The sequence below is a fragment of the Macrotis lagotis genome, chromosome 1 (genome assembly GCF_037893015.1).
Source record: "Macrotis lagotis isolate mMagLag1 chromosome 1, bilby.v1.9.chrom.fasta, whole genome shotgun sequence".
In the NCBI taxonomy this organism is placed as follows: Eukaryota; Metazoa; Chordata; class Mammalia; order Peramelemorphia; family Peramelidae; genus Macrotis; species Macrotis lagotis.
The window spans coordinates 413,793,325-413,808,226 of record NC_133658.1 but is presented as its reverse complement, the minus strand read 5'-3'; the positions used below and the strand labels follow the sequence as shown (position 1 = coordinate 413,808,226).

Below are 14,902 nucleotides of genomic sequence, written 5' to 3'. Positions count from 1 at the left end.
TCTCCCTTATTCCCAAGCCAGATCTAGTTTTCAAATGAAGTGACTGATCTTAATCCCCCACCCCATCTAGAACTATCCTAGCTACCTTGCCTATGAATGATCTTCCCATGGGGGAATGAGATGGGATTTGATTGAACAGGAAAGAATATTGTATTAATTCTAACAGAACTTTTGGGTATAATATATTATTTTTTAAAAGAAGTATCAATAGTTTAAACCAAGATAGTAGCAAAATTATCATGTGCCATTTTGCACATTAACCCATTCCCCACAATTTGAAGCCCTCCTTTGTAATTTTGTAATACAGCCAACTAAATCTAGTTAAACATTGGCAATGTTTGGGAGATATGCACCATTCACACATGCCTAATCAATCCTCTAGCTCACATACAGGCTTTGCTTTAAATCTCCTGAGACTTGTTCAAGAAGACCTGGATTCAAATCTCTGCCAGTAAGAGCGCATCCTATTGAGGGGGGGACCCTGCTTAGAAAATGCATTCACTTCTTTTCAGGGTTCAGTTAGTAAACATTTGTTAAGCAGCTGTTCTGCCAGTCATGTGCTAAATGCTGAAGTTGCAAAAGGAAACCTAGCCCATACCCCTCCCAAGCACACATACTATATGTAAAGATGAGATGCAAAGGTGAGTTTGGCCTGATCAACCAGTTATGTGGACCTGGACCTCCACACAAGGGTGACATTTTGGTCCACTTTGAGAACAAAAGACAACTACTAACTTGTTTTTCTATGTGTTGTCATAAGAGAATTATAAAAATTGTACTTGAAGTCAGTTGAACTCATGTTCAGCTCTTACTACTTATAACCATAAATCTATATTTGTGACCTCTCTCTCTTCAGTCCCCTTTCTATGGCTATAAAACTGGCTTCATTTGCAGTGGATCAGTAGTTGAGACTGGGCCACTCTGAGAGTGGTATCAGCCAGGTCAGGGACCTAGGGCTGTCAGCAGAGAAGAGGGAAAGGTAAGACATATGATGGATATTACAGCTTCCACTGACTACATCATGACAGTGGTATGATTAACTTGTTTAGAACAGTGGGGGGAAATACATTTAAACAACAGATTAAGTTAAGAAGTAATTATTTTATAAAGGGAGCCATAATAGGATTTTTATAATGAAAAAAAAACTGCTCTAGTACATTTAAAAAGACTCAATTTACATTAGCTGTTTCTTCAGGTCTAAAAGCATTTCAAGTCAAAAGACAAGCCAACAAAGCTGCCAAGATCCTAGGGCCACTGTGCTTTAAGGCTAGAAATTCTTTCCCATTAAATTGCCCCTTGCTTCCCAGAAACTTAATGAGTACTCCCCTTAGGGGGAGATCTCAAGCTCCCATGTTCATTCCTTCATTTCTCAGGTAGCCCCAACCAACTGAACATACCAGAATTTCTTATTTGTCCAAATGGTAGAATCAATTTTGACTTTTTCCTTCTTTCATTTCCATTTTGACGATCTGCAAGGTACTATTGACTTCTTTTCTGTTCAACTTCATTTTTTCTGCCCTGCTTTGGTTCTAGATACTGCTATGGTCTAGGACTCTCTTCCAAATTTTTTCCCTCTATAATCTATCCTGCAAAGAATGGAGGAATATTTCTAATGCATTTATTGTATCAGCTCCACCCACTCTCATGCCAAATCAGATCAAGTCCAAATTCCTATTTTTTTAGACCTTGCCCCAACATGGCCTCAAACTACCCTAAAAGCCAATACACACACACACACACACACACTCCCCCACTGAAACAGGTTGATAAACAGGTTAATTCATGATGTAGCCCGAAATCACTTATTTATTCCTGACTCCCAAGCAAGAAGTTGGTGGAGGTTTTAAAATCCATATGTGTCTCCTCCTTCCCTCTTTTCTGCTGATAACCCTAGGTTCCTAACCTGGCTGGTACCATTGTTCAGAGCATTTGGGGAAAGTAGGAGAGAATACTCTTATCTGTCTTGCCCTGGGCCACAGGTTGTAGAGAAAAATGAAGCCAGGAGTATGTGCTGGTTGGGGAATTCTTTAGGCACAGTCTCCATTTGGCCTTAAATTCTTTTTGAGGAATTTGAGCCCCCAAACAGCAGACAGTTGCCTGGTTGGGCCTTGTCACCACCAGTCTCCATGATCATCACATCATTACATATATTACAATGCCCACTCTGCTGAAAATTAGACATGTGGAGGGGAAGGAGAATGCAAATAACCCAGTGTCTAGTTCATGGAAATTGCATTCTGGGAGCCTGGTTAAAGTAGCTTTACCTCAGCCCACAATAGATATGTCTCCATGCAAGTATTGTATCTCTCTCACTAGAATGGGCACTCACTGTGCTCAGGGACCACATCCTCCAATATAGACAGTAAAAGCTGGAGTGTCATAACCCAAAGACAGTTTTGGAAGTTGAGCTCAAGCCCATTTATTAATGTATTCTCCCCGTCTGTCAGTTCTAGTATGAAGCTCTTATCTCAGGAGTCCCAAGGAAAGGCAGCCTCCTATAGAAAATAGTCCACCTGGTTGGTTTCTATTAAAATTCCACAGTGTACCTGGATAGACCCAGGCCACTTTTCTGCACCCCACCTTTTCAGCTCCATTAGGTCAGTTAGCTGAAAGGACTCAATGAAGCACCTTCCCCTGGGTCCCTGAAACAAACAACCAGGATCTGCCATTCAGACCAAATTTCCCTTTAAAGACCTGAAGACTTGCATGATCTGCCATTGGAAAAAAAAAAAATGGGCTAAAAGATAAAGATGTCCTCTGACTCCTTGCACTTCATCATCCTTTTTTTTCCTTTGTTTTTTAATGGCAGATGAAAATACTCTGTGGTGAGTAAGACTGCCACGAAGAAAAAGTAGTGTTACAGTCTTAAATTAGCTACACTTTTCCATCTCTGGAACTGTCCCAGCCCAAAGTGAATCAAACATGAACATGTTTATTCTTGCTCCACAGCCAATCTTTTTTTTTTGTTTTGTTTTAAGTGAACTTTTTTATTACTATTATTATAAGAGTAAAAATAACCCCTCCCCCAAGAAGATGAGAAACCTCAAGAATAATGAGAGAAAAAAATGTACTTTAGTCTGTGTTCAGATTTTAATGACTGTCTCTGGGTTAAGTTGCTTTCTTTATCATAAATCCACCAGAGAAGTTAACTTCAATATTTTTCTCACAGTTGCTATCACTAGCTGTACCTCCCTCCACTCTATTCCTCCCCATTCTCATTTGTTCTATTTTCTTTTTCCCTTCATCCTAGCCCTGTCCAAAAGTGTGTTGCATGCGAGTACCCTCTCCCTCGATCTTCCCTCTCTTCTATCACCTATTCCCCCTTCCCTCCCCCCATTCCCCTTTATCCCATCCCTTTCTCATTTTTCTCTAGGGTAAGATAGATTTCTTCATGTGTGCATGTTATTTCCTCTCTGAGCCATTTCTGATGAGAATGAAGGCTCACTCATTCCCCCTTGCCTTCCCCCTTTCCACTTCACTGAAAAACCTTTTTCTTGACTCTTATGTGAAATTTCTTAGCTTCTTCATCTCCTTTCCCTTCCTCCCAGTACTTCCCTTTATCACCCATTGACTCCATATTTTTACTATACCATTATATTCCACTCCTTCCTAGGTCCTATCTATAGATGCTCCTTCTAACAGCTCTTATAAATGAAAAAGTTCATATGAGCTGTCAATATCTTCTTCCCATGGAGGAATACAAACAGTTCAATATCATTAAGTTCTTCATAGTTAGCCCTTCTCATCCACCCCCTCTATGGTTCACCAGATTCCTGTGCTTGGAGATCAAACTTTCTGTTCAGCTCTGGTTGTCTCAATAGGAAAGTTTGAAGTCCCTATTTCATTGAAAGCCCATCTTTTAGAGCCAGGGAGCCCAGGACCAAGCCGCCACCGCCACTGCCTGTCTACCTGTGCCCCCTGCCTGCCCGTGCCCGGCCCGCGCCCTGTGCCATGTCCAGCAGCTCCAACGTCGTCGCCATGAGGAAGGTGGTGCAGCAGCTCTGGCTCAAAGCCAGGCTCCACCGTGTGAAGGTTTCTCAAGCTGCTGCTGATCTGAAACAGTTTTGCCTGCAAAATGCCCAAAATGATCCCCTGCTGACTGGGGTATCCTCTAGTACTAATCCTTTCCGGCCCCAGAAAGCCTGTTCATTCCTGTAGCAAAATGATCTTAAGCTACTTGAGAAGTATCTCTGAATCCAATCTTCATATGTGGATCTGTGATGTTCTGTGATGTGAACTGTAACTATAAAAAGGAGAGAATTCTGAAGCCTGCACAAAAGTTTAATCTATATATGTGTAACAATGTGCCAAGTTAATCATCCAAATTTCAACTTGTGTCAGACTTTCTCATCTACCTCTCTGAATTTTCATTGATTTCTGTTTTGTAAACTGGCAACAATACAATAAAGTAGAGGGTGGAGCCAAAATGGTGACATGAAGGGATCTTAGGCGCTCTCTGATAAAAACTCATAAACTAAGGACTCTAACTAAACTTTTGAGAGACAGAACCCACAAAGGGACCCAGTGAGGCAGTTCTCCTACTCAAGGTGACCTGGAAAAGAGCAGAAAGGCTCTGCTCCCCCGGGGTCGGAGGGGTGGCCCGCCAGAGGGCTGGCCCGGGAGAGCCAAAGAACTTCAGCCTCCTGGAGGCAACCCCAGGGCACTGGAAGCCGCGGCTCACAGCAGTGGGGGAAGTCTCCTGAGCTGCACCCTGGCGAGCAGCGGGCACAAAGTGGGGGAACAGTGGGGGACCTCTGCCAGAGTGAGCACATAGAGCCCAGCCCTCAGGGCACAGAGCAAGCAGCTTGGTCTTTCCTCAGCCCAGACCTGGAAACAAGCAGGCGGAGCCAGTAAGCAGGAGCCCCCAGGGCATGAGCCCATAGAGCTGAGGGAGGGGAGTGAAGAGAGAGAGACTGCAGAGCTCTGTCCTCTGCCCCTGGAACAGGACTCTGGGGCTTTGACCACATTCAGATCCTGATCCCAGTCTAGGCCCTCCCTAGAACAACAGGGCCCCCCAACCTTGGCCCCGTGGCAGAGGGGGGCACTTATGGCCATTCACAGACCAGGAGGGAGGACAGAACCTCACACACTGAGACCCTTGTGGGAGTGTCCCAAAAGCTCAGGAAGCACCCCAAAAAACAGGCTTAGGCTGGGAAAATGAACAAGCAAAGAAACAAGAGGAAGACCATTGAGAAATATTTTGCAAATGAGCCCAAGAAGGATCAAAATACTCAGTCTGAAGATGAGGAAGCACAAGCTCCTGCATTTAAAGACTCCAAGAAAAACAGAAATTGGACTCAGGCTATGATAAAGCTCAAAAAAGACTTTGAAAATCAAATGAGGGAGTTGGAAGAAAAACTGGGAAAAGAAAGGAGAGAGATGCAGGAAAAACATGAAAATGAAGTCAGCAGCTTAGTCAAGGAAATCCAAAAAAATGCTGAAGAAAATAGCATGCTAAAAAACAGCTTAGGTCAAATGGATAAAACAGTTCAAAAAGTTATGGAGGAGAAGAATGCTTGAAAAAGCAAAATTGGCCAGATGGAAAAAGAGATAAGAAAACTCTCTGAGGAGAACAAATCCTTCAGACAAAGAATAGAATTCAGGGAGATTGATGAATTTACCAGAAATCAGGAATCAATACTTCAAAACAAAAAAAAATGAAAAATTAGGAGAAAATGTGAAATATCTCATTGAAAAAACAACTGATATGGAAAACAGACTTAGGAAAGATCATTTGAAAATTATTGGAATACCTGAAAGTCATGATCAGGAAAAGAGCCTTGACATCATTTTTCAAAGAATTACTACAGGAAAATTGCCCTCATATTCTAGAAGCAGAGGGCAAAATAGAAATGGAAAGAATCCACCGATCCCCCCGAGAAAGAGATCCCAAAAAACCGACCCCTAGGAATATTATAGCCAAGTTCCAGAACTCCCAACTCAAAGAGAAAATATTACAAGCATCCAGAAGGACACAGTTCAAATATCGTGGAGCTGCAGTCAGGATCACACAGGACTTAGCAGCAACTACATTGGAAGCTCATAGGGCTTGGAATACAATATACCAGAAGGCAAAAGAGCTTAGAATGCAGCCAAGAATGAACTACCCAGGAAGGCTGGGTGTCCTCTTCCAGGGAAAAAGATGGACTTTCAATGAACCAGGGGAATTTCAAATGTTCCTTTTGGAATGGCCAGAGCTGAACAGAAGGTTTGATCTTCAGATACAGGACTCAGGTGAAGCATGGAGATTGGAGGAGAGGGGGGAAATATGAGGAACTTAATGAGGATGAACTGCATGTATAGAAAAATGATACTGATAATGTTCATATGAACCATCTCAGTTAATAGAGCAGGTAGAGGGAGCTTTTATAGTTGAAGCACAGGAGAAAGCTGAATTCGAAGATAAAATACGGTGTAAAAATGGAGTCAATAGGAAAAAAAGGGAAATGGAATGGGAGAAAGAAAAAGGAGAGGGGGAATAGTCCAAGATATTTCACATAATAAGATTTTTTTTTATTACAATGAGCTATTGCAATGATATGGAAGGGGGAAGGCAAGGGGGAATGAGGGAACCTTTGCTCTCATCAGAGATGGCTAGGAGAGGAAACAGCAAATATACTCAATGGGGTATAGGCATCTGGAGTAAGAAGGAGGGGGGAGCAGGGGGAAGGGGTGGGGATGTGAATAAAGGAGGAGAGGATGGACCATGGCGGGACAGTGGTGAGATATAACACATTTTCTTTTTTACTTCTTCCAAGGGGCTGGGATTGGAAGGCCTGCCTAGGACCATAGGGCCAGGTGGATTCTGGGCCTAAGGGGTGGTATGGGGGCTCAGGGTTTCTTGGCCCCAGGACCAGGGATCTGTCTGCTGTGCCACTCAGCTACCCTACAGCAGAGTCAGAGTGAAAGGAGAGAGAAAATATAGTACATGGTAGTGGAGAAATAAGAATGGAGGGAGTTGCAATCAGCAATGACAACATTGGAAAAATATGGAAGTAACTTTTGTGATGGACTTATCATAAAGAATGTGATCCACCCATGACAGAGTTGTTGTTGTTGGAACAAAGACTGAAGCACATTTTTTTGTTATTATTTGGGGGAGAGTGCAGGGCAAGTGGGGCTGGATGGCCTGCCTGGGGCCACATAGCAGGGTGATCTTTGTGTGTCTGGGACCGGATTCAGACCCAGGTGCTCCTGGCTCAAGGGCCAATGCTCTGTCTGCCACCCCTACTATTATTACTATTTTATTTTATTTTGGGTCTTTTTTTTTCTTCTTTTTGATTTTTGCAGGGCAGTGGGGATTGGGTGGCTTGCATGTCACATGGCTGTGTGATTATTGGGTTTACGAGGCTGGATATGGGCTCGGGTGCTCGTGGCTCCAGAGCTGGTGCTTCGTCCATTGCGCCACTTGGCCATACCTACAATTATTACTATTATTTTTTTTAATTTTAATTTTTTTTCTCTCCCTTTTACTTTTTTCCCCCAAGCAAGTCTATCTATATTCATGGGGGGAGGGGTATTTTGTTTATTTGTAAACAAGTATATTTTATTAATGTAAAAAAATTTGTACAAAATGAGAATAAAAAATAAACTTAAAAAAAAGAATACAATAAAGTATTCGGATGAAAATTAAAAAAAAAAGCCTGTCTTTTTCCCTGAAAGAGGATGTTCAGTTTTTCTGGGTAGTTGATTCTCGGTTGTAAACCAAGATCTTTTGCCTTCTGGATTATCATATTCCAATCCCTAGGAGCCCTTAATGTAGATGCTGCCAGATCCTGTGTAATCCTGACTATGGAACCTCAGTAGTTGAATTGTTTGTTTCTGACAGCTTTTAGAATTTTCTCTTTGATTTGGGAGTTTGGGAATTTGGCTATAATATTCCTGGAAGTTTTTCTTTTGGGAACTCTTTCAGGGGGTGACCGTGAATTCTCTCAATTTCTATTTTATCCTCAGCTTCTAGGATCTCAGGGAAATTTTGCTTTATTATTTCTTGAAAAATGAATTCTAGGCTCTTTTCATGGTCATGGCTTTCAGATAGCCCAATAATTAAAATTATTTCTCCTGGATCTGTTTTCAAGGTCTGTTGTTTTTCCAATGAGATATTTCACATTTTCTTCTAATTTCTGGCTTTTTTGGAAGTTTTATTTCTTCCTGATTTCTTGCAAAGTCATCAGCTTCCTTTAGTTCCATTCTGCATTTAAGAGAATTATTTTCTTCAGAGAGCTTTTTTATCTCCTTTTCCAGCTGGCCAATTCTGCTTTTTAAGGCATTTTTCTCATTTGCCTTTTGTTTTGCTTTTTCTATTAGGTTTAAACTGGTTTTTAACATACTATTTTCTTCAGTATTTTTTTGTGTATCTTTCACCAAGCTGTTGTTTTGGTATTCATGATTTTTCTGCATCGCTCTCATTTCTCCTCCCAATTTTTCCTCCACCTCCCTTAAGTGCTTTTCAGAGTCTTTTTTGAGCTCATCCATGGTATGAGCCCATTTTCTATTTCTCTTGGAGGTTTTGGATACAGAAGCTTCAATTTTGTCATCTGAGTATGTGTTATGATCTTCCATGGGACTAAAGTAATTCTCTATGATCAGATTCTTCTCTTTTTGTTGTTTACTCTTTTCCTCAGCCCAAGACAGCACTTCCAAGACTTTGGGGTTTTTTTGGGGGGCACCCCAATGGGACCTTTATTCCTCCAAGGTCTTATGCCTGTGCTTTGATATGTAGATGACCCCAACACTTCCCTCTGCCCTGGAGCTGTAAGGAGAAGTCCTGCTTGACTACTTAGTATGGAAGCCCAAACTGCCACCTGGGTCTGCGTGTGGACAAATAGCAGAGTCCTAACCGAGGGAGAGCAGAGCAATCTCTGCAGTCTTCCCTGACCCCCTACCGTCTCTGGGGGTGCAGGCTGCTTTCTCCAGATTCTCACTGAAGTTTCTGTGGCCAGTGCTCCTTCACTCCACACTCATTCTGGTGTAGCAGAATTCTCTCCCCACCCCTTCAAGCTGTTCTGGGACTGAGCTGTGACCACAGCTTTTTCAAACTCCCAGTCCTGATGAAACAGACCTTTCCCATGGAACTTCTAAGTAATCTTGGATTGGGAAAATGTATCACTCAGTCTTTCTGTGGGTTCTGCCCCTCTAAATTTTGGCTTGAGTCATAATTTGTTGGCTTTTAGCATTTTGGGGGGGAGTTCCTGTGAAATGCTGCCTTCATGCTGCCATCTTGGCTCTGCCCCACCCACAGCCAATCTTGCAAGATTTACTAAGGAGTGGCCAGGATGGGAGATGAGTCAAATTCTGAAATCTCCATGTCTCCAAAGCCCTGGACACTGAAAACAAGCTAAGTGGCCTTCAGTTCGGACAAAGGTCTAGAGTTAGAACACAGAAGAAGAGCATTAGATGAAGGCACAAACGCCCCAAGTAGCTTTCCCTCCTAAGCTGCCCTAGACTTCATTGGTTCTGCTGATACAATCTTTCTTATTCTAGGATAGAAGCTCTCTCTGCAAGGTCATGGACCAGAGAGTCTCTGGCATCTCACACAGCACAGTAAATGAGGATGAATGGGCAGGCACTGGATGGGCTCAACAACACAAAGTCTTGCAGAAAAAGTCAAGAAACATTAAGTGCCAGCAAATACGTGCTACAAAAAAAAAAAATAGTTCCTGCTCGCAAGGAACTCATCACCTAATGCAACATGAAAACAAATATATTGAAATAAATTCAGGAAAAATTGTAAGGCAATTTCAGAGGGAAGTGATATCAGAACTGGTAAGGGAAGCTGAGAAATACTTCCTGCAGAAGGTAAGATGTGATAAGACCTGAATGAAGTCAGGAGAAAGTAAAGAATGAAAACACTGAGGAAAGAGAGGGAGTGTAACAGCCAGCAAGAGAGAAGAGATGATGACAGTATCGCTTTAACAAGTCTCCTATGGCTCTAGGTCCACAATCTCCAATGCCTGGGAGCCAACTGTGGCACCTCCACAAAGGTGCCCTGTGTCCCATTCTTCCCTTTTCTAAAAGGGCATCTCAAAGGCTGTTAATACTGATTGCTCTTAGGGGCAGCTAGGTGATGTAGTGGGTAGAGCAGCCACCCTGGAGTCAGGAGTACCTGGGTTCAAATCCAGCCTCAGACATTTAATAATTACCTAGCTGTGTGGCCTTGGGCAAGCCACTTAACCCCATTGCCTTGCAAAACAAAAAAATATATATATACTGATTGCTCTTTCTGGGGAAGAAAAACAACTGAAAGACAAAGACTAGGGAGGAATTAGACTAGAACCAAAAGAAATGAGATTCCAGATCACAGGATAGTATTTAAGATAGAACCTGCCCTTTCTGAACTCTGGGAATATTGTTGGTATTCTGGCAGCATTAGAACCCAGGAAACTGTACTACCCCAACCCTGCCCCCTCTCTTTACCAATACCTTCCCATTTATGTCCCCAAAGGACTCCTCCAACTTGCTTCTTTAATTTTTCTTCCTTGAAGTTCCTATGTAGCAATTTGCATGGAGAGGGGAGGTGGGTCCAGTCAACAGTGACACTTTTTGGTATATAAGGTGCTGGGCAGTGTTCAAAGATTATTCTACTACCCCCCCCCCCAATCTTCTCACACCCTGGTTGGTACAGGCTAGGAAAGGGCTGAGAACATGGGGAGATCTCCACAGAGAAAGGGGCCCAAGTTCTTACAGTAAGTTGCCATGAATTCCCATTTCTGCTCTGAGCAAGATAAGAAAAACAATATGGTTAGTTAGGTGTATTAGATTCAAGGCCATAATTCTGACATACCTACTCAGAATAAGGTGGGGAGACTAGAAAAGCCTATCCCTTGTGCTTTTCAGGCCTTGCCTGATCCAGATAATAACCTAGAACCTTTTAGGAGTCAGGCAGAGTGATCTAGAGGGACCCATCTGAACATCTATATATCTCTCTCACAACCCTCCTCCCTGTGCCTCAACTTTAATCTCAACCTGAGGAGCAGTCCCTGTCAAGAGTTAAGCTTTCTCAGATTTTCTTCTGGAAAGAAAGGGAGGGAGCAAGTCTAGTCAGGTTGCTACCTTGGGAAAGGTAGAAAAACATAGGAATCCAAATCAGGAAACCCCAAAACCAGAGTTGCCATAGTAACTTGGATACAGGCTCCCAGTTACTGCAGTTTCTCCTTTGTACCCTTGCTGGGCAAGGAGGAGGAGGTATTTTGGGCTGTCCACCCAAGAGCCCCAGACCTTCAGCTCTCCCTGACCCAAATGTGACCTCTTTTGGCTGGTCATCTAAGGTCCCATGCCTGCCGAGGTCAGAGAGGGAAAGAAAATCTGATGGGTGGTATTGCACAGAGATGATATCTGCTCAAGTTAGAAAGAAAGCTGTAATTCTCAGAAAGCCTAAGATGCAACTCTCCCCACCAGCCCCTTCTTTAGCCAGCATATTTGAGACATCATTCATTTGTGATTGGTCTTCAAAAACAGAGGCCCAATAACTAACTACCACCACCACTAAGCAAAAATATTGCCCATAAAAACCCCAGCATTAATGGAAGGTGCATAAACCCTGCCTGATGCCCCCTCTATTCACTTGCTGCTCTCACCTTGATGACTTCATAATTGAAAATCTCTCCCTTCACTTCTGAAATTTCATCATCAATAAAATGGGGATAACCAATGGGGAGGACCAAATGGGATGGCAATCAAAGTTCCCATTGCTATGCCAAATTATACTAATGTTCAGGTGTACAAAATGACTCATCCACATTCACCCAACCCACAGTCCCTTAATATACAATTCAACTCTTAAGACCATACATATAATCTCTGAACCTCCTTAGTCTTCTCTGTCAAATGGATATAATAAAACTGGCAGATCTATGTCTTATAGGATTATTATGAATAAAGCCCTTTGTAAATCTTAAAATTGTCACAGAAATAGAAGTACTTGGAAAGGGGTGGTGGTACTGGGAGGAGTTTCCCTTAACTTTATGACCTGTGTAGCACAGCAATATCATGTCCAAACTATTAGGGGAAGAAACTCCAGAAGGCCAGACAAGAGTCACTGACCTAATACTGGCCTCACTCACTTTGAATAAACTGACTGTCTGACCTAAGGGATATTCCCCTTGTAGGTGTTCTGGAACCTTGGACAGTCTAATGAAGTAGAGAAACTTTTTTAAAATAATGTTTCTAAATGCATAAAATAATTACAAAGGAAATCAATTTTATTAAAATAGTTATCTAAATATTTTTCCCTTTCAATTTCCCAAGCCACAAACCCCTTGAAGGATCCCACCTTCAGAGCCCCTGGCTTAACCTGATTTGGCAACACTGTAAATAAGGCCTCATTGCTCAGTTTCCCCCTATTCATCCTAACTCGGCGACTTGACTCCTGATCAAGTCTGTGAATTTCTATTCTGCACACTCTGGTGCAGACATATGACGTGACTACACTCACATCAGAGTTTTCAAGAAGATTAAAAAGACAAACAAACAGTAAACTCTCCACACTTCCCTTTAATGGCCAATCTAGGGTCTGCAGGACCCTTCAGTGTCAGTGTCAGTGTTGGGTTCCCTCAATCGACAAAAGTTCCTTTAAATTCAGTGCCCAGGGAGAACCTCATCGAAGTTCCTGGATGAAGCCATTGATGGTGCCCAGCATCTCTTGGAAGTACCCATTTTCTTCCCCTTCCTGCTTTTCTACAGCAGCCAGTTCCTGGTACTCATCCTGTAAACCTTGGAGGGTGCTGCTGAGCAGGACATCTTGGCGATAACGGTCTCGACACAGGGAAAGGAGGGCACTCAGAGTTTGTAACACCTTCTCCCGCATGTCATGTTCTGGCAGCCCCAGAAGCCCCGAAATGATGTTGCACCAGCCCTGCTCTTGAAGTCCTGGCATGAGCTCTACCTGCCGGTACTGTTGCACCTTCTCCTCCGATGGGTCCTGGCCCTGCTCAGCTGTCTCTACCAACATCTGCAAGGCAGGGTGGGGCCAGGGGGAGTAGAAAGAGATACAGAGTCAATACTGAGTCCCCAACTAACTGAAACATCAAAGTCAAGGTAAAATTGGGGAAATTTTACATTTATAAGGCCAAGAAGACTGGAAACTTAAAAAAAAAATTTTAACTCCATTTGTAAACAACAGAAAATTGATTGTGAATCTGAATACTATCAATTTTAAAAATACATGCTGTCCTTCACACTCAGATATGTGCCACTGATTTCCATCTATCCTGATCTGTCCAAAAATGAAGACAATTTCACAATTGTGGAAACATGGGCACACACTCCCTAGCTGAGCCACAAAGAGCAAAATGCCTTTTTTTAAAAAAATTTAAATACAGATTTTATTTAGGATATTCTGAGCACATTTAATGCCTTGATTTTCACTGCTTGATTCTACCTTAGTTATCTCATGATAATAATCATCAATATCATTAGGGAAGAAAATCCTTTAGCATGAAACCTAATGTTGGCTACAGAAATTATTTTAAACACATCCAATTATGTGGCATGCTCAGGTTACTAGGTAGGGACAGTGTTATAAAGAAAGGTCTGAAGAAGCCAACTTAGCATCCTTTCCTTAGCCTCTAAGAGTTTGCTATTTTCTTACAGCAATTTTCACACCAAGGCCAAAAAGCTTATCAGTGTTATGAAAATAATTCATTAGAACACTTATAAAATACTTTTTTTCACTAAAGGATCAAAGTGAGGGACTTCAAGTTCACCCAGGGGGACTAGGAGGTTCACAAATCCAGGAAGGAACCAGGTCAATTTTATTGATATTGAAAGCTTTATAAAACCCAATCCAGAACTCTTATCTCACTCCTGGCAAAATGACTTCTGACCTCCTCTCTAGCCCTGCCCTCGACAGGCCCCTCCTATCCTCCCTGCCCTCTGCTCCTACCCCTGGGCAGAGGTAGAAAAGGAGAAAAAGGAGGGGAGGAGTATGGGAAGGGGGCAGTGCCTTTAAGAACCAATCCCTGGGCTCAGATGGCCTCCTCCTGTGATAATGACTATGTACACATTTTATTAATTAGATCTGAACACCACATGTCTATTTGCTATTATGGAAGATTATAGCATCCCCAGTTTCAGTTGAGAGCAATTCCAGCAGGCAGGGAGAAAGGGGCTGGGAAAAGGCAGGAAAGAAGACAAGGAAGGGGAAAGCCCAGAGGTACTTGCCCTCACTGATGGGGGAAAGGAGGACAACTGTGGCCTCCAGGTCAGCAGCACTGCTCTTCACTTCTGCTTGAGAACCGCAGGAACTGACTTGATCAAATGGGGAAATGGGCATATTAGGAAAGGGGGTCTTTCTAGACGAGGCTCCTAAGAGAACCACATCCATTCTCTCTCTCTGTACAGCTGGAGCTATGATGCAGTGGCTCACTTCACTCTGAACTTTATTAATAAAATCTCAGATTTTAAATTAAAAATCACATCCAAGATCTAAGTCTCCAACCTCCCTTGACTATCACTCCTAACTCTGTAACTTACTCAGACACATAACAAGCTCATCAGCTAGAGATCTGGAGCTGGAAAAGACCTTAGAAGCCAACAAGTCCCACCAGGGAAGTTAAAGGGCATGCTCAACACCCCAGAGCTGGTGAGAAGCCCTCCAGGAGACTGAATAGTCAATTGGAATGGAGTAGTACCTCCCTGAGCCCCAGTGAGTACTCTTGGAGAGGAAGTCAGGATATCCCTCAAACCATGTTCTCATGTCCTTCAAACTTTCTTTCACAATCCCATTCTAAATCTCCTTAAGCCACAAAGAAGAACTAAGAAGTTCCCTCCTGTGTTTGGGGAGAGCTAGAGACCCAAGGAAAAAAAAAAAAGAGCGGCTGAGCATCCAAGGACAAAGGAAGAAGGTATCCAGGTCCCTCCATTCCTAAAGAGGATAGAAGTAGGGGAAGACAGGTCTGCAAAG

At 42.7% G+C, this 14,902-nt stretch overlaps 1 protein-coding gene and 1 pseudogene across 1 annotated transcript in view; one reads left to right on the top strand and one right to left on the bottom strand.

The window, feature by feature from the left end:
* Nucleotides 1-3,951: 3,951 nt before the first annotated feature.
* On the top strand, nt 3,952-5,245 carry LOC141506296 (guanine nucleotide-binding protein G(I)/G(S)/G(O) subunit gamma-5 pseudogene; annotated as a pseudogene).
* A 7,229-nt stretch (nt 5,246-12,474) lies between these two features.
* Nucleotides 12,475-14,902, bottom strand: part of SIL1 (SIL1 nucleotide exchange factor) — a 330,856-nt gene continuing 328,428 nt past the window's right edge. The window contains exon 11 of the mRNA XM_074212929.1: nt 12,475-12,949. Coding sequence (XP_074069030.1) covers nt 12,596-12,949 — 354 coding nt within the window. The 3' untranslated portion in view covers nt 12,475-12,595. The remainder of the gene's footprint in view (nt 12,950-14,902) is intronic.